The sequence below is a fragment of the Chiroxiphia lanceolata genome, chromosome 9, assembly GCF_009829145.1.
Source record: "Chiroxiphia lanceolata isolate bChiLan1 chromosome 9, bChiLan1.pri, whole genome shotgun sequence".
Lineage (NCBI taxonomy): Eukaryota > Metazoa > Chordata > Aves > Passeriformes > Pipridae > Chiroxiphia > Chiroxiphia lanceolata.
The window spans coordinates 20,174,981-20,193,333 of record NC_045645.1 but is presented as its reverse complement, the minus strand read 5'-3'; the positions used below and the strand labels follow the sequence as shown (position 1 = coordinate 20,193,333).

Here is an 18,353-nt window from a genome sequence, read left to right as displayed (position 1 = left end):
TGTTGTTTTATTGACTTCAGTCTCACTACTGACATTTTTCAAGATGCAGGTGAACAATGAAAGTTAATTATTAAGTAAAACAGTGCCTAATTTCGTACAAATTCATGTCGGTGCACTAGTCCTCCTGCTGGTTCCAAGACAAGAAAAAGATCCGTCCAACTCAAAACCCCCACAATAAAAGCCAAAATGAAGAGAGAAAGGCAAAACAAAGAGAAAGGAAATAATTTATTAGATTTCACAAGCAAACTAACATACATTTATCATATAAGTCTTGGGACACTTTAAAGATGTGAAATCTTTAAGACGAGAAAATTTATAGTCTGCCAATTTATAGTCTGCCTTAAATACTTTAGAAATGCTACTACGCACAGTTCAAGAGTCCTGATGATTACACTGCTTCTTCCCCCAGCTTGATAATACTTGAAAGAGATGGAACACAAAAGGGACCTGGAACATCACAAAGGCATGTTAAAAGTAAGAACAACCAGAAAACAGCACTGTTATACTTTGTTTTGACAACTAAACTGAAAGATGTTAAAGTATTTTAAGAAGTGCTTAATGTCTGAAAAAAATATGACTTAATAGATGCAGGCTGTATTAATTTTAAATTACAGAAAGTTAAATAGTAATGTAGTATGAAACCCACAAGAAAATTAAGTCACTGGCAACAACACTACCTCAGTGCAGAGAACAATCTAAAAAAAAAAACCAACAAAAAGGTAGCAGTGATTAATAGTTGAGTATTAGTTCAACTTCAAATACTTCATTGCAAGTTATTATTAATTTTTTTCTTTACTCAAAAAAGACATAGTAAGGAATGTATAAACTGAATCAACTACAGATTGTTTCTCATATACCAGGACAACAGTAATCATCAAATGATCTAAATACCTGTCAACCCCTTAATATTAGGAATTGCTCTGCAACATATTTTAGCCAACATATTAATATAATAGTATTCATATTTAAAGAAAATCAAAGTGACACCCTCAGTGTGAGCTCAGCACAGCTCCACATACATCAGCTTGTTTGAGCTGGAACTGTTTCACTAAGGAAGGGGATCACAAATTAGTAAGGTATATGACCTTTGAGGAAAAAGGTGGAGGCCACCTTTTAAGACTAAGAACCTTTAATGTGTCTATTCACACAACACAGAAAACTCATTGATTTCTTTTTTCCCCCTGAAAAAGCATCTTCTTCTTTTCAAAATTACCAGATTAGCTCAAGCTTTAAACATGTAAACTCCTCCCCACACCTACTCTGTATGAAAACTTAGATGTAGTTGAGTGCTACGGGAAACATTGCACAAAAAAAGGATACAACAAGAAAGGATACACTCTGCATGACAGTATTACTGCAGTATTTACGCAGGAATGTTTCTAAAGAAGAACAGCAGAATGTGGTTTAATTTTACTTGATTCTCAGTATTGCATACATATAACTTTATGCTACCTATCAAAAGCAAATATGCCTGTTTGATAAAATACAGTTCTGACACCTTATGAGATTTAAAGAGGGCTGATGGATCCACCAACACTAATCCATATTCAAAAGTAAATACATTTTTTGTAACTGGAACTACTAGGACACCACCAGATTTTTCTGTTTCATTAATTCTCCTTCAAGTCTTTGCCATTTTACAGACTCACTTTTTTTTTTCCCCCATCAGGTCCAAAACCCAAACACATTTCCATTTAATGCTGGCTTTCAAGTCACTTCTTCCTAAGAAGAAGCTGGAGAAGTCTCAGCATCAGTTTCTTCTACATAACCTTTCTCCCAAAAAGTTGTATTTTAGCTACTAACTGAACTTTTCGCCAGTCAGTCAAGAAAGACATTTCAGCCAGCGAGGACTTACACAGTATTTTTATAGACCATATGTATTATCTTTTCCACAAAGGATAAAATCTCTATAGAGAAAATTTTAAAAACCCCAAACAAACAAACAAAAAACCCCATGAAACACAAAACCAGACTCAGATTTCTAAAATGGAATTTTGCATCATAAATCAGCATCCACCAGAATATTCCAGTAGGAAAAGGAAAACATAGTCATGCACAAATAGGGTTCCATTTAATCATTAGTTGGGAAATCAAACAAATATTTTCAACTAAACCTCATGGATCCTTACAAATCTGTATCATTCTAAACATTCTGTGATTGCTACGTACAAACAGTCAAGGTAAGGGATCAGTTCTGCCCATGATACATTAAACCAATGACACCTGCAAGATGGCAATTCAGGTAAGACTTTCGAGTGCACAATTAAGTCTTGCATAAGTATGTTTTTGTTCACTCTAAAAAATGCTTCTGAGTTGACCATCAACATAATTAATAACCAAGTAAGCACTTTGTTATTTTCTTCATGTAATTCAAGTTTTTATCATGTTTAGTGAATTCAGAATTAATGTACAAAATCAGTTGCAAAGACATGGAATTCCTAAAAAGAATAAAAATGCTCAGGCTTCATCTATCAGGCTTTCCAATAGCTAAAATGTTTCAAGTTTCTTTTTTGAATATCAAGACACTTAGTAATCTTATTAGATGTTAGATAAAATATAAATACAAGTTTTTGCTAACAAGGCAGGAGTAGGAAACAAGACTGAAACTGTCTCATCAACACTTGTTCCTAATAAGCCATGGCTCATTTCTCTCTTTTCAATGACCAATACAGAAGAATGCCTGTAAAAAAAATTACTTTTAATTTTACAAAATATAGATTTTGCAAACCACAATCAGTTGTACAAAATAGGAACTTCTAAGACCAAGTAGTATCTCAGATATGAGGGAAACAAACATAATCTGATTAAGAAATCCTTAGGACAATGGATACAACAAGGAACATACAATTAACATACACAATAACCATTCTGTGGGGTCTCCAACCAATTTGTACAAATCAAAACCAACTGTTCACATCCTTTATTTCAAACTTCAGGTTTTCTTCAAAGTAACAAGGATCAAACCTCCAGATTAAAAACACATCATGGATTAAGTAGAATGCTTCATAAGCATTCAGCCTAAGATTTGAGTTCATTTTGTCTTAACTGGTGGCATATCCAGAGCAATCCCCAACTGTAACCAGTGATTAAGTTCAGTGCCCTTTAAATTTGAACTCGTTGATCTATCAGAGGGTGCAGACTGAGAACTGAGTGCTTCTTATTCTTACATCAGTTACTTCACATGAGAATTTGAGAGTTCACTATGCAAATGTTTTCAGGCCATGAAACCCCTCACAGTTAAATTAGAGCTCATTTTGCTTGAGTTAAAAGGAAATAAATAGAGTGAGCAGTAGTGAAGTAAAGCTACATCATAAGAAATAATAGCAATTACTTTCTGCTATAAATTACTTTCCCAACATGTTATGATGGGATAATAATGCCAAAAATCAGGACCTACACATTCCACAAAGGAAGCCTTGATCAATGCAGCATTAAGCAGCATGTTCTGACAGAAAATCCTTCACTAATTCAGATAAGTTTAAAGGATGCTGCAACAGCACTAAGATCTCATCTTCCAAAGTTGGCAAAGCCAAAGGTCCTTTACAGCTAGCAGAAGTTCATTGCTGGAACCAGTTCTTCAGCATCACTTTACTCCTTCCCTTCCATCCCTACTATTGTAAAGAGGCAACTCTTTTCAATACCAAAACCCTGGAAGATTACTAAAAGGTAAGTGGTCCAATTCCACAGAATTATTCTCCTTAGCTCCCCAGATTAAGGATTAGAGAGACTGACAAGTACCCTATGGTATCAGGAGCAGTGAAATGTCAGTCTCTGAGTTTTTAAACAGGGGAAGAAGCAACGTTTTAAACTTACACCAACTATATACCTTGCACTCTGTTTTCCTTATATAAGCACACATTTAAGAAAAGAAAATTGTATGGAATGTTTCCTGGTATTCCTAAATAAGTGATTAAAGAGATATTACATAAAAACAAACGCACACACTAACAAAAAAAATCCAAGCCTAATTATTTATTTTTATTTTCAGGCAGAGAGTCCATACCTTGTGCAGTGTTCTACTTTTTCCTTTTCCCTTCGTTGGCATCCTGTTTTGGTCTAGCTGAACGAGCAAATTGCTGAGATTCTGTTAAGGACTACAAGTGTCTGTGATATGTAGAAGCCAATCAAGAAGAAAAAAAAAGATTACTTCTGCAAATTACAGTCTAGAAAGTGATCTTTACCTGTGAATCAATTCTACTACAGTATAAAGTATTATAACAATAGTGTCCATTAGTCAAAGATTAGGACCTCACCATTACACAGTACTAAAGTTATTAAGAGAGACTGTCCAAGAGTTTGCAATACTAAGTAAATAAGGAGAACTAACTGGAAATAGGTTTGGTGCAGAGTAACTACAGAGGGATGAATGCTTGATATCTGCAATCTTCCATCTCAGCGTGTTAATTCTGTAACTTTGATGTCTCAGAATTTAAGAGGAAAAAAGGTAAAAGGAACAGAGGTTGGGATAAATGTGAGCACAAATGAAATGAAACAAACTATGAAACATTCAAGTGAAAAATAAGGAAAGATTTACAGACAAAAAACAGTGCCAGGCAACTAAAAAGTGACAGTTCCAGCTGGAGACCCAGTGTAAACAGAGACAACTGACCTGAATAGGAACACTTCTTATGTTCTTAATTCTGTAAACATAGGCCCAACCAAGTCAAAAAGTTTGTACTTAATATAAATACAGAGGTAAGACCAGAGAATCTTATTGTCTTATATTATCACCTCTACTTTCCTATTTTAGAAGAGGTGCCTCTATTTTTTTTCAGCTACCATAAAACTGCATAACACTGTGTTATGCTGACTGGTTTTCTGTGTTTCCTCTTTTGTAGAACACTATGACAGCAAAACAAGAGAATGACGGACAGATTACAAAGAATATAATGTAAATGTTTGAAGAAAAAGATACAACCACCATGGGTTTTTCAAATAAGACATATCCATTTGCTTCTTTTAACGCTTTAGCAGCTGCTTTTTCATTAGGAAGTCCAATGAAAGCCTGTCCCTTCATACGGCCTTCTTTCATCAAACGTATATCAAACCTAGAGGCAAAATGGAGAATTGGGAATTACTCAGGTTTCACAAAACTTTCCTATTTCACAGTAAAAAATGCGATTCTCATGCATCAAATTGGAGAAATAGCAGAAACAGGAGCAAGGCCTACAAGCAGGAATGATGTCCTTGGAGACCATTTTGCCTGGGGGAACCATTTACTAAAAAGTAACATCGGACTGCAGGATGGCAAATTGGTGTGCAGTACTACTAAATAGGACATGCAAAATGACCAGATACACACAATCATCTACACTGTTCATAAAACAATTCTATTTCTGTACTTGAGATAAATGAAGATTTTCAGATGAAACACATTTTTTCTTTATGCAGAAACATAAAAAACAATGACTAGTTCTAAAAATCACAATTTTCAACAGTTTTGTAGAAGATAACATAAGAAACTTAAATCTAACCAAGTACCAAATGAACTTACATATTTCGTTCCACTTCTGACTGGAAGTCAACGTATCTTCCAAAAATGAACTTGAGATCCTGAAATTAAAGTGTAGGTATAAGAGAAAAGCTAAGAAAAAACCCTTTTGGATAAATATTTAATTTGCTTGTTTACCTACCTTTTCCTGGACTTGTTTAGCTAAATTCTTCACATATATCCTGCAATTTGGATCACCTGGCTCATAGTTTTTGAAAACAGAAAATTTTTCCATTTCTTAAAGAAGATAAAAAATAGAGAATGTTTTAGTTCATTTACTTTGCATATTTGCTCAGTACATAAAATAACTTATCATCAACTAAGAAAGGAATTACTTATTTAAACTATTTGTTTCAACAAATCAAAAAGGTATTACTAGATAATACATTCTCAGTTATACCTTCTCTAGAAAGTCTGTTTTTTTCTAGATCCTTTCTAGAAATAAATTCTGATGGTATTTCATCCTCCTCCTCTTCAGTTTCCATTTTATCATTTGAGCTAGGAGCTGGGAAAATCCTTCCAAAGCCTGTATTATTGATTTCTTCTGTGGTTGCAGAAAGATCTGAAATTTCAACACATTATTTAAGCGGTTTGTATGTTTATTCACAAGAGGATCAAGAGCAAGCAAAAGAAGTATACTCCTTTCAGTAATATTTTAATATAGTAGACTTTGTAAAGCAATTTGAACACATCCTTTAGAAAATGAGTCTTAATCCCTGGTTTGACAAAAGCATCTGCTCTATATGGTCCTATAAAACCCAATGTACTACAAACGAAAGCTGTGGCACATGCTAGTTAGCATAAAACAAGCCTTCCTGCTCAAGCTTGTATCCCTTTCAGTGGTGTATCTAATTTTGATTTAAAAAAAAATGAGTATTACTATAAAGTACTAAGAAACACAGACTGACCGTAACCCTATAAAAAACCATCACATCTCATTGCTATTATCACCCAGCACTATTATAGCAGATAATCAGTGCACCACAGAGAAGGACTTGGCAATCACTTGGATGCTGCTCTCTAAGAGCTGGAAAAGGAAAATCTGAAATTACCCTGATATATTCATTTACACTATAAAATACTGAGAATGCATTTGTAACATTTGCTAAAAACATCTTAACTTTTAAAAGGCAGTGCAATTCACCATAAACCTACAGAGCACATAGGAGAGAAAGAGACTTTTAAAATCCTCTGTATCCTTTACAAAGCTTGTAACATAGGAAAAACAGCAAATGCAAACATGACACAACTTGATGTTGAAAGCTCCAGTACAAAAGAAGAACTTCCTGGCCTAAATTTCAGCACCTTTCTACACATTGAACCCAGATGATTTTAATATTAAATACATTGGAAGTACAAAGTCTTACCATTTTTTTCTTCTTTTTCTGAGTTTATCTGAAGAACAGCTGGGATGTCAGTACTAATATGAAATTCTATTTTTTTATGACCTACATGATGTGGCTGCTCAAAGACATCTGAAGGTGACAGTGTAGGGTGCAAATTACTGTTTAAAAAAAACATGTTAATTAAAGATTCAGACACTGATGAATGCATATTCAAATACAAGATTTCTTCCAGACGTATTTTATGCTGTTGTTTACCACAAATACATGTGTTCTCCATTTCATAAATCTCACCCAACACAGTTCAAGTTGATCAGAACACAAATACAGTAGGTATCGCTGGCAGTGAGAGCAAAATCAAGAATCGCATACCACATTACAACACAAACAGGCATTTATTAAAAACTTTAGCAGTTACTTAAATATGAAAAATAACTGGCCTTGCTGCTGCTCTCACCTAGTGTAAAAAAATATACCACATTTTAAAAAAATATAGTAAATCACTAGGAGGAAGCAGGTGGCTATTAGGAAAAATCCATTCACAATCACTCATCACCATACAGAAATACTACACTGGTGACTACTGTGCCACAGAACTGCAGCTCCAAAACCCAAACTTATCTTAAACCAAGTCCAGTATCATAATTCTATTATAACTTTTAATTTTAAGAAGTATTCAAAAAAATAGACCCAGATTGCTTTTGTCACAGCTGTGATACAGAATTAGTTATCTTTTTTATGAAAAGGAATTTTTATTAGTTTGATAGCAAGAGAAACACAGAGCTTGAATAGGCACACTTTACAGATTAAGGTAGTTCAGCAGACTTTAGTTCAAATTACAGGAAAATTTGGACTTTTTGAGCAATAAAACCAAGCATGAGGATAAGGGAAGACCATCTTCCCTTCATCTGCCAAATTCAGCTATCAGTGAAGAATGCTTGTTTTAAAAAAGCAACACTAAAGCAAACATGATGCAGAGAACACAATTTAGTAAAAGGAGTTATCTTCTGAAAAAGTGAAAAAAACCACAGAAAAAATACAAACCTGTGGGGAGTACACACAGGAACATTCAGTAAGTCTTTAATTCTTTGCTTTTTTCTAACACCGCGTCTCTTTGTGTTTATTGGTCTTTTAGGCTGAAGGGTTGCTAATTCCATTAACTTGGTCATTCTATATTAACAAAAATAAAAAACAAACCAAAACAAAGTGGTTTACAGTTTATTTGAAAATACTCATTATGAAAACCCTTCCCCTCTCCTTAAAGCCCTTGAAACAGAACTTTTCAGAATATGATTATAAAACTAGGTACCTTAAAAATGAAACTACACTAATAATCTATAATTGTAATGAGGTCAATGACGCCCTTCCTTCCCCAAGCATGCTCCTAATTAGGACACTGAAGCTGTAAGGAAAGCTGTGACACCCCAAGCTGAACCTTAATTTATAACACAATTTCCACTCAACAGGAGTGCCTTTTTCCAAATGCATGTCTCTTTCTGAATAAAGCACAGTGACTTTCTGATTTACTTTTCAGTTTAAATAGCAAATAAAAAACCCTGTTTTTTTAATTTTAGTATGAGTTTAAAGATTAAACAAACCCCACACCTATGATGCAATTTAGTCCCAAAACTGCAAGAGCATCCTCAGCACACAACCTCCAATTATTAATATACGATTCAGGCTGAGTAGTTAATTCAGTAAAGATATGGAACAATGAAGAATTCAAAAAACAAACTAATGTTTCCTTGTAACTGCACTGTGGGGTTTTTTTGACATGAGAACAAATGATAAATTGCACACCAATAGGCCGTTTTCCTTTTCTTACTGCATTTAAAACAGCACTGTCCTTCTGTTATTAAGTTGATCTGGAGTTTCTCTAAGCACCTTGAAAGATTTTTATATACTATCTACTAGATACTATATCTATGTACTGCAAATGTTAAGAGAGATTCCACCACTTGCTGAACTAGAAGCTAGTAGAGTAAAGGCACCCACCACTTTAAGTGAGCCCAAAAGCTTGCACATGACTGCAAAACACGTACCTCTCCTTTTCCTCATCATTATCACTTTCATATTCCGATTCATCCCCACTAGATAGTTGCTCTTCTTCCTCTTCAGGCAAAGGAGGCTCTTCAGGAGGCAGAGGTGGGATTGGGGGAGGTGGCACAGGCACTGGTAAATACTCTTCATACTAATTATGGGGAAAAAGTTTAAAAAAGTATCTAAACTTTGTATGAAAATAAAAAGTGTGTACCTTCTTTTCCTTTACTTAATAAAAACAGTCAAAGCAATAAATTATAATATGACAAGAAGCATTTTCTTAAGGTATGCTTATAAGGATCTAGATGCTATTTTGGTAAACCACATTACTAATGAAAAACTTTCCACAACCAAAAAGAAAATGTTGGTGTTTTCTGAAGCACAACAGTGAATGTTTTAATTCTTTCAAGCTGAGGTAATAAGAAATATGGCAAACCCATGGTCCTGTGTTTTCATCTTGCACTCAGCTTTAAGGATTTTCCTGAGAAGAATATGGTCAAAACGTACAGGTGGAGGCCTAAGCTCCAAAGCCATCTCAGTTTCTACAGTGAGCCAAAAGTTTGAAACATTCTAGTGCTACTGTCACATATGTGTATTTCTTTGTTCTAAGTACAGTCAAAAAGATTTCTTTAGAAGACCAACATGCACACTGTACCCAGTGAAATGCAGCAGTATTTGCTATCCTCTAGAGATTTCTCCAGTTTTTAGAACTTAGATCTCCTACCACATTACTGGTATTTTAAATTGTGAATCACTTCCACAGTACTTAAAACATATATTTAAAAAGTTACCACAGGAGGGCGAGCAGTAATCGGTCCAAAGGGTGGAGGAAGATTCATTTTATTCATTAGATGAAGTACCTGAAATTATTCAAAATAAGCAAGGTTTCCTTAAACAAATTAGTGACAACAGTTCCTTGCTAGGCATCATAGCCAGTAACTTCTGGCAGCTGTAAATCAGCAGAGTTTTAACGTTAGTGAACAATGTGAAAGCCTGCACCTGAGACGCCATACTAATGGTAAATAAAAGCAACACCCTAAAAAGGCTAATCAGAAAAGCAAAGCATCTTCTCAACTGAAATTCCAAGTACTCAAGTCACATCTAATTAGGAAGACCATATCCAGTTAAGTCTTCAGTAAGCTACCTCTGGTCAATAAAATCGTATTATCTCAACATGGTAAAAAATTAAGACTGATTAACACTGTCACAGAAAAAGTAACTTATTATTTACTGTGACAAAAATAATTATTTCTGTGCATAACTGAAAGAGGAAAAATGAGATTTGATTTTTATACCTGATTTTGTTTCCTGTTTTTTACTTACCTGGACATAAAATTTGGGCACGCTTGCCAAGGCATTTGCTATATTTGCTAGAATTGCACTTGAAGGTGGTGGGTACAAATATTTGAGGCAGGAATTGATGGGAAAGGTGAGGCTGAGGAAAAAAATTAAAAACAAGACACCTTAACACCACTGCCACTGGTAACACTTAATGATTACTAGAAGCTTAACTATTCATTACATCTGAAGCAACACTGAAATATCATTATTTTCCCAAGAACAGCTTTGGGCCCCTTACATTGACTTTAACACCAGGGAATAGGCCCCAGTGCATGACAGACTTACTGGGCTGGGCACAATGAAAGTATCAACCTAAGCAGAAAGCCTAAGTACATAGAAACAATCAAAGCATCCAAAACCAAAAGCACAGCATAGCAGGCTGTACCAACATCATAAACTCAATACTCAGAGTGCTGAATTTATTAGCCTCCAAAAAACTTGTTCTTCATGTATGCAGAAATGCAAATAGCTGGGGGGGCTGGAGGGGGGGGAGCAGGAAAGAAGCAGCGGCATCTGGAAAACCAAAAATCAGTGGTATTCTGCTGTTAACACTGGGACAACCTACCCAGCCCTCAGACTCCTCCTGAAAAAACAATGCATAGTGCTAGAAGGCTACTGTGCAATCCACAGCTTCACAGCTCAAAGCACCAGTTACTACTTGACTACGAGGATCCTAAACTTGAGGAATTGAGACTTCAACTTTAAGACAATTCCTACAGCTATGCCTGTGGAATAGCAGCATACTAGAAAACAAAACTATTGTTCAACAGTACATAGCACATTTCAAAATAAGCTGTAACAGAATAAAATAATTAACACAAATAAAAAAACCACTAACCCATGGTTGGGTGCAATCCCATTCTCTATTTTAACACAGCTTGGTTCTACCTTCTCTTCTTCTTTCACTGGGTCTTCTGAACTGAAAATTAATTTAATCTTAATTAAAAGAGGGCTAAATTTAAATGCTTCATGTAGTATATATAAAATAGGCATCATCTATTAATAAATACAAGAAATTGATTAACACAGGTATTTTTAACATCTTTATCAATGGTATTACTACAGCCATTATCAATGCTTCACAATTAATACACGTGGACAATTATAGCAGCCACAGTCTTCTAAAATAAGTACTTTGCAGATTTAAATAAGCCTCCCTATATTAAAACACTCTTGACTTCAATCTACTCATAGGAAAAGAACTAAAATGATTTCATGCTGCGCTCTGTTCAGACTTTATAAATTCAAAGGTATTAAATTATTGATTTGTTCATATTCAGAGAGTAACTTGAAACCTCTACTACAGTTGTTTTAATTAAACACTATCACATAGCTTTTATCACTTAGTTACATATTCCAGAGGTAATGACACAGGTCTAATGTGAGGAACGCAGTCACTTATCTGTGGATCTGAACCTCCTTGTTAACACTTCTTTGTGGTTACAATTTTTCCTTTGAGTTAAAAGGACTACCAAAGTATCATGAATACAGAATTTCCTCTCCTTGACCACAATCATAACTATATTACGCACATACCTTTTACACTTCTCTGAGACAGAAGGCTGGCTAAGGACCTGTACACTCTCTTGCTCCTTCGCAAATTCAACAACCAAGGTGTGACCTAAAAGTTTCAGCTGATGCAGCCTTGATAAAGCCTTCAAGTAATTATAGTGGAGAAAAGAAAGAAAGGGAAGAGGAAAAACATGAGAATAATTTTAAAGCATAATTGTTTCTCCTTTGACTGGTAAATTAGCCATAGGATGCAGTCTCAACTGCTTTAAGCTCAGCCTGTGCCACTATGAACACAGGCAGCCCTGCACTGTGTCTGCCTTCACAGCCTTGCTTTTAGTGCCTCTTTCTTGCTGGCAGGAAGAGACAAGGTTGCACAACCAGAACCATGGCAGAGTTAGGTCATCTGAACACAGTGGCAGGACTGCAGCCTCACCAGTGATACTTATTACACAAACTAGTACATCTCTGTGATTTCAAGTAACCAGCCTCTTGCTCATAAACTACAAACATACTGAACTCCGTTAGTAGCAGCTGGGAATCTTAAGATCAAGATTCTTAAAAGTGACAGTAGGAAGATCCAGCATTCTGCAAGTCCAGAACACAACAGGCTGCTAACAACTGACACAAGCAACCTAATTCACCACTGTTCACCTCACACAGTATTTGTAACTTTTTGAGTACACCTCTGAAATGTAGCCTAAAAAAAATAAAAGCAACGCAAAAAAAACCAAAACCCAAACACCAGGGCATAAGGTGGAAGTTCTAGACACAGGCTTTTTAGCAGATTAGTATTTAAAAAGCACTATTAACATTACCTTTTTGGCATCTAAGTCTCCCACTAATGTGGTAGTTTTCTTAACAAAGTTGGCATTCAAGGCAGCCTTGAACTGTGTACGTCACTAGGGAATTTTATGGCAAATATGGAATTAGGCAGGAAACAAGAAAATTATGTTTGGTTTCGTTTGTATATAAATGTACATACATCCCTGACAGAGCCCAGTTCAGCGTCAGCTCCTCTAAGTTTATCATGCTCTATGTGAAAGGTTGGATCAGATGACTTCCACAAGCAATTTTCAACTCAACTTTCTTAGGAGTCTACAGAAATGTTCATTTCATCAAGTCCTGCAAGCAAATCCTGCAACAGAACTCTAATACTACATTGCGCTGCCTTGTTTTTTCCTAGCGCTGAGTAGTAGATGATGTGCAAAACATTTTAGAGCACAATTGGCAATCCAGAAAAGTGCTTTGCCAAACCATTCAATAACAAGCTCAATACAAACCTTTGCAGCTGCATTTTCACTGGGAAAGGTGGCAAAAGCAGTATGTTTCTAGAAAACAAGCAAAAAAAATTACTGTATATAATATATATATATATATTATACTGCATTCAAAAAGTTGAGATTGCATGTAAAATATATGTCCACAAGAAATTTGTAAGTTCAAGTTTACATATTTGAAAGCTTCCAGACAGTAGTCACCTAACTCCCAGGTGGAGCAAACATGAACGACTAGAAAACATTTTTCTTAAGAATTTAAGATATAAACCTCCAGCAGTCAAAAATCAAGACAGGAACTCAGCTGCTTGAGGAACATAGAAAAAGCTTTTTTCTATCAGCAAAAGTTATCCTAAACTGCAAAAAAGTACGTATGGATAAAGAGGTCTAATCCTCTTTTCAAACAAGAAATTTATTTCAGCACCTCACAGTAGCACATTCTCATCAGAGCAATTTCTAAAATACTATTCCCACTACAAAAGTTGCAACTATTGTTGTGCTTTGAATGGTTTCTACCTAACATTTTCCTCTACTTTTAAGGTTTTAAAAGGATGCAAGCTTTTCAAATTAAATCAAAGCCTCACAGAATACAGAGTTCATCTCAAAGTTATATTTGTTTTAACAAATATAATTACTTCAACTTGCCACTACGTGATTTGGTACCCAAAATGATTGTAACAAAGTCGGTATTTTTGAAAGCCTATAAAGAAAGCATGACTCTGACAGAACACGTAGACATCAATTATCTGTAGCTCTGCAGGAATATAAGGCTCTTTCCGAACAGCATCTGTCACCAAACAGATACGCCCGTGTTTTTTTAACTTGGAAAAAGAAAAAAAAACAAATAGAGATTTCTACAGACACACCTGTGAAAGTGCGCCCCTACACCTGCAAGAGGCCCCTCTGCACTGCTCTTCCACAGCCCCATCGCTACGAGCCAGCGAGGCCGAAGCTGCGGCCCGGGGCACCCTAAGCCCGCCGCTCTCCCGCCCTCCCCGCGGGGCTCCCCGCCCGGCACACCAGCTCGGCCCCGCTGCGGCCTGCCCCGGGCCCCGGCCCTCACCAGCCGCCCGTGGTCCGACAGGACGCGCACAGACACCGCCCCAAAGTGCTGCAGCAGATCCTCCTTCTCCGCCGCCGTCAGCTCGGCGGGCAGGTGCCGCACCAGCAGCGTCCGCCCGCGCCGCCGCGACACGCCGGGGTGCGGCGGGACAGCTCCCGAACCCGGAACACCGCTGAGGTGCGGCGGGACAGCCCCCGGGACACCCCCTGGACCCGGGACACAGCTGGAGTGCGGCGGTACAGCCCCCGGGACACCGCCCGGCCCGCCCGCCCGCAGCTCCCCACAGCCCGGCGCCGCCATCGCACCGCGGGACCGGCGCGCGCAGGGGCAACTCGCGCGAGAGCAGAGGCGGGGCCTGAGGCCTCAAGTCTCGCGACACTGACAGAGCCCGGGAGTGGGCTGGATCCGCGCGCGGCGGGGCGGGGACGGTACCCCTCGGTTGCGACTGTGCGGCTGCTCACAGACACAGTGTGCCCGAGTCACGTCCCAAAGGATGCCCCTCACACACACGGCGTGCCCGAGTCACGTCCCAAAGGATGCCCCAAAGCGGGACAAAACCATCCCGCTCCAACAGTTCAGAGCTTGTCCTCAGACCAATTCTAAGCTGAAGAGAGTTGACGGACCAGCGAGCTACTGACACCTCACCGGGACAGTCATTAACCTGCTGCCCTGGTGTCTGGGCAAGGCAGGCGGTGTGGGTGGAGCACGGCCACAATGACAACCTGGGACGGAACCCAGGGCGAGCAGTGAGGACAGAGGCAGATCGCAGCCAGTAACCACTGCAGCCACAAGGGCTGCTCCAACCCTGCCTTGCTTCGGAGGGCAAAGGTGGTGATCTCAAAAGAGGGGGAATCCCCAGCCTTGACTGATGAAATCTCAGGTTTTACCACACCTAATTAGTTGTTTGCTGGCTGGCCAAAGCACCACCTGCCTGTGTCACTGTTGCCACTGGCTGTGGGTCCCACAGAGCCACTCGCCCGATGCCGCTGTGCAGAGCCTGCAGGCCCTGCGCTGGGGTGCACTGAAGCCACCACAGAAAAAACATGTTTGGAAGGCTGTGCAGCATTCCCTGCTGAATAGGGAATGGCTGTTTCTTGTAGCCTTCAATAGAAAAAAACCAAGGCCTTCAGTCCATAAAGTCTTCAAGGCCCCTTCTGTTTCTTGAAGAGTCACGACGGACCTGGCACCATATGTGCAGTACACCTGGAGGGTCTTAGGCCGTGCTTATTTTGTGACTGAACACTGGCAGTCTGGGAAAAGATCTGGCCATAGTGGGTGGTCACAGGGATCTCATTCAGTACATCTGATGACAGTCCAAGTTCATCCAAATGAGTTTGGGAAGGAGTTGGCTGAAAAACAATCTTTAAAAAGGATGTAGGAGAAAAGCAGAAATTTAGGAGCAATTTCTTACAGGGTCCATTAATGCATTTTTGTTGCTGTTATTAGGATAAGCTGGGAAATATCTATGAACTTGGAAACAGGTGGAATAATTAACATAGTGTGCAAATAGGGCAGTGTACTTTCTCTCTTGGTAACACCAGCAGTGCTGGTTTTTCTAAGGCTGTTAAAACTTTAAAAGTAACACCAACCAGCCTAGCCAACTCTCTGTGTGACTTGTGGTTTGTATAAAGTCCAGAAGACTTTCTGGGATATGCTGGTCAACATGCAGTTGTAGCAGATGGGGAGGATGAGGATTGCAAAAGCAATTCTGTGGTGGCTGTTCTGCGGCATCCTGTTTAAATTGGCCTGACTTTCAGTTCACTCCTGGGTAATGACTTCAGACAACTTCTTATGCAGCAGGTCTGTGAAACTTGTAGGCAAACGAAACTTCCCTGTTTCCCTTCTAGTTCTCTAGGTACATTCCAATTATTAATCTGCACATCATTTGCCAGATGGGGAAATAATTATATCACTTCAAATATGTTTTCCTTTCAGAACTAAGAAACACTGTTCTCAGTTCCGCTCAGAAAAGTCTGAGAAAAATATGTACTTTTTAATTACATTGAACAAGTGACAAGAACAGTTTCACTTCAAATAATTCTGATATCTGATGGCTGTTCATCCCACCTCTCCCTCCTAGTACAGAATCCCCCCCAAAGAAAGAGAAAAACTCTCTTAAAGTCTCTTCACCCTGACAGACCAGACTGCTGAAGATGAACGTCTCTAAACCAGAGGTTTAACAAAGTATCATGCAAGTCAAGGTGGTAAAATTGTGCATGTGATTTTTCTAAGATGCAGAAAGAAAAAAAATTGCCCTTTCTCTCCCCCTCACGTCAACAGGCAAAATAGATGAGTAATATGTTATTTTCTTTTTACTTTCCAAGGTGTTAAATTTGTAGACTCTTAAACAATAGAGTTCTTCAACAGCAGTGCCTTGTGGTTTTGTGTAGAAATTCATGGTTAAGTTCTTTGCTTATACAGAGAGAAATTTCAATGCAAGTGTTTTAGTAATGCTAGTATGAGTCAGAACTACAGACTCATTCAGGTTAGAAAGGAAAGAGATCCTTTTGCAGCAATCTGTAGTCTAGTCTTCTACTCAAAGCAGGGTCAGCACTAAAATCCAACCACATCACTTAGTACTCTCTCCAGCTTGCTCTCAAAAGGTCCTAAGGGTGAAGATTCTATAGCCTGCATAAACAAGCTTTTCCATTCCTTAATTAACCTCCTAGTGATTTTCTTTTCTCCCTTTCTATCCGTTTGGAACTGACAATTAACTCCATGAAGACACAATTTCAAATTCCAATTAAAATTTATTGAGTTGGTAAGAAATACAAGTTTGAAAAAAAAAAGTGAAGAAAGCCAGCTTTGCAGAACACTCCAATGTTTTGCACATCACTCATTACCCACCTGCATAAGGCTGTCTATTAGTGACATCAAGTCAGCAGTGACCAGGGGCAGATACGGTTGTCCAAAGCAATAGAAGTCCAACTCAGCCTGTCCTTTACAGTTACTTAGGAAAGCAGCAAATTAGTGCCACATTGAATGATACACAGGTTTATTTAAATCTATAAAAAATATGCAATGGTCCACCTGAAAGAGATGAGTTTTCTTTTGGATGGTGTGAGTTAGTGAGTTCACAGATTTTTGAAAAGTACTTATCTGCATCATTAAGCAGTCAAAAGTGAGCATTACTATAAGAGCAGCAATGCTACTGTTTCGTGCAGAAATTAAGATACACAAAGATGTCATCATCCTGATAAAGTGAGACCAGAAAGCTAAATGTTGAAGAAAATAAAAGCTGCAGTGTGGATTTTTTTATTTTTTTTTTTTAATATGCCTCTAGGTATTTTCTCTTGCCTCCAGTATATATTCCAGTTGGCTGGACACGAGGAAACTCTGAGTGAGGGGACAAGTAGCTGCATTAGCATGAAGATAAGCCCAAAGCTTGTTTTACCTTCTCTACAAAATACTGTATATCCATGTACTTAAATGAATCTGTGAGGGCAACCTAACATATTGGAACCCTCTTGTTTGACTAGGACCAGACAGGCCATGAGAAGCAGAGTTTTAAATGGCCCCCAAACTGGTAACACAATTCATAGAATAAATAACATTGTATAATGGGGTCACATTCTTTTATTAATGGAATTGCATATTAGATTTAGCACTATAGAAAGACTGTACAACTGAATTTACTGACTCTTCTGCTTTTGTATTCATCCTTTACTGACACGAGAAAAAAACCTTTCAGATTACAACAGCAGAAACTCTAAATAACCTTAATTCAAGTTTCTTCTTCCAGAAAGAAAAGTATAGACTTTTAATGCAATTTGAGAGGCTGTCAACAAAGGCTTTTTCAAAGAAAACAATCTTTTCACTAAAGGGAGGAAAAAATGCTTTCCTCAGTTATTTTTCTCAAATGATACAGTTGTTTTTCTTGGGTGGGTTTTTTTTTCTGCTTTAATGAAACACATGAAAGACTTTTGTTACTCTCTATCCATTCTGTACATTATTCAAACTATGGCCACTGGAATTCTAGTATCAGAATAAGGAAAGCATTGTCCCTGCGCACTGAAAAACCTCAGCAGCAAGTTCTAGTAATTCCTTTACTATTTAAACAAAGTTCCCAGAGTTTGTTCCAACAGTGGTGCATTTTGCCTTTCTTTCCCTATGCAGTTGTGTTCTGATTGCTTTTCCTCCAAGCCTTTGTTTGAATAAAAAAATTTGTGACAACGCATCTGCATGTTTCAGCATGTCTCGCAGCATAGGTATAAGAAACCATTTATTGCCACAGTTTCTGTATTATGAAGTGCCACATTTTAACAGTGAAGCGTCAATCAAAACAAATT

General features: G+C 37.9%; 1 protein-coding gene across 2 annotated transcripts; it reads right to left on the bottom strand.

Annotated features, from left to right (window-relative positions):
• Positions 1-206: 206 nt before the first annotated feature.
• RNPC3 (RNA binding region (RNP1, RRM) containing 3) lies at positions 207-14,372 on the bottom strand. 2 transcript variants are annotated; one of them, XR_004358454.1, is made up of 16 exons: positions 14,065-14,372; positions 13,008-13,055; positions 11,752-11,870; positions 11,054-11,134; positions 10,198-10,309; positions 9,666-9,734; positions 8,877-9,025; positions 7,879-8,004; positions 6,859-6,995; positions 5,892-6,053; positions 5,634-5,728; positions 5,495-5,553; positions 4,916-5,048; positions 4,004-4,076; positions 647-1,379; positions 207-447 (listed from the first exon to the last, which is right to left on the bottom strand). XR_004358454.1 is itself a non-coding variant. In XM_032695841.1 (15 exons), exons 1-14 carry the CDS (start codon positions 14,362-14,364, stop codon positions 4,017-4,019), a joined length of 1,650 nt encoding a protein of 549 aa, XP_032551732.1. In that variant the 5' UTR covers positions 14,365-14,372; the 3' UTR covers positions 207-447; positions 4,004-4,016. The 2 variants fall into 2 exon arrangements, 1 of the variants encoding a protein (XP_032551732.1); XM_032695841.1 differs by lacking the exon at positions 647-1,379.
• Positions 14,373-18,353: the final 3,981 nt, after the last annotated feature.

What these genes read in the sequence shown, in the direction of transcription:
- RNPC3 (XM_032695841.1), bottom strand. Translation starts at nt 14,364, where the DNA reads ATGGCGGCGCCGGGCTGTGGGGAGCTGCGGGCGGGCGGGCCGGGCGGT. An exon ending in AATGATGAGGAAAAGGAGAG is followed by an intron (nt 8,005 to 8,876) that starts GTACGTGTTTTG and finishes TTGTTAATATAG; the next exon opens with AATGACCAAGTTAATGGAAT. An exon ending in TCAGAAGTGGAACGAAATAT is followed by an intron (nt 5,049 to 5,494) that starts GTAAGTTCATTT and finishes TTTTGCCTCTAG; the next exon opens with GTTTGATATACGTTTGATGA.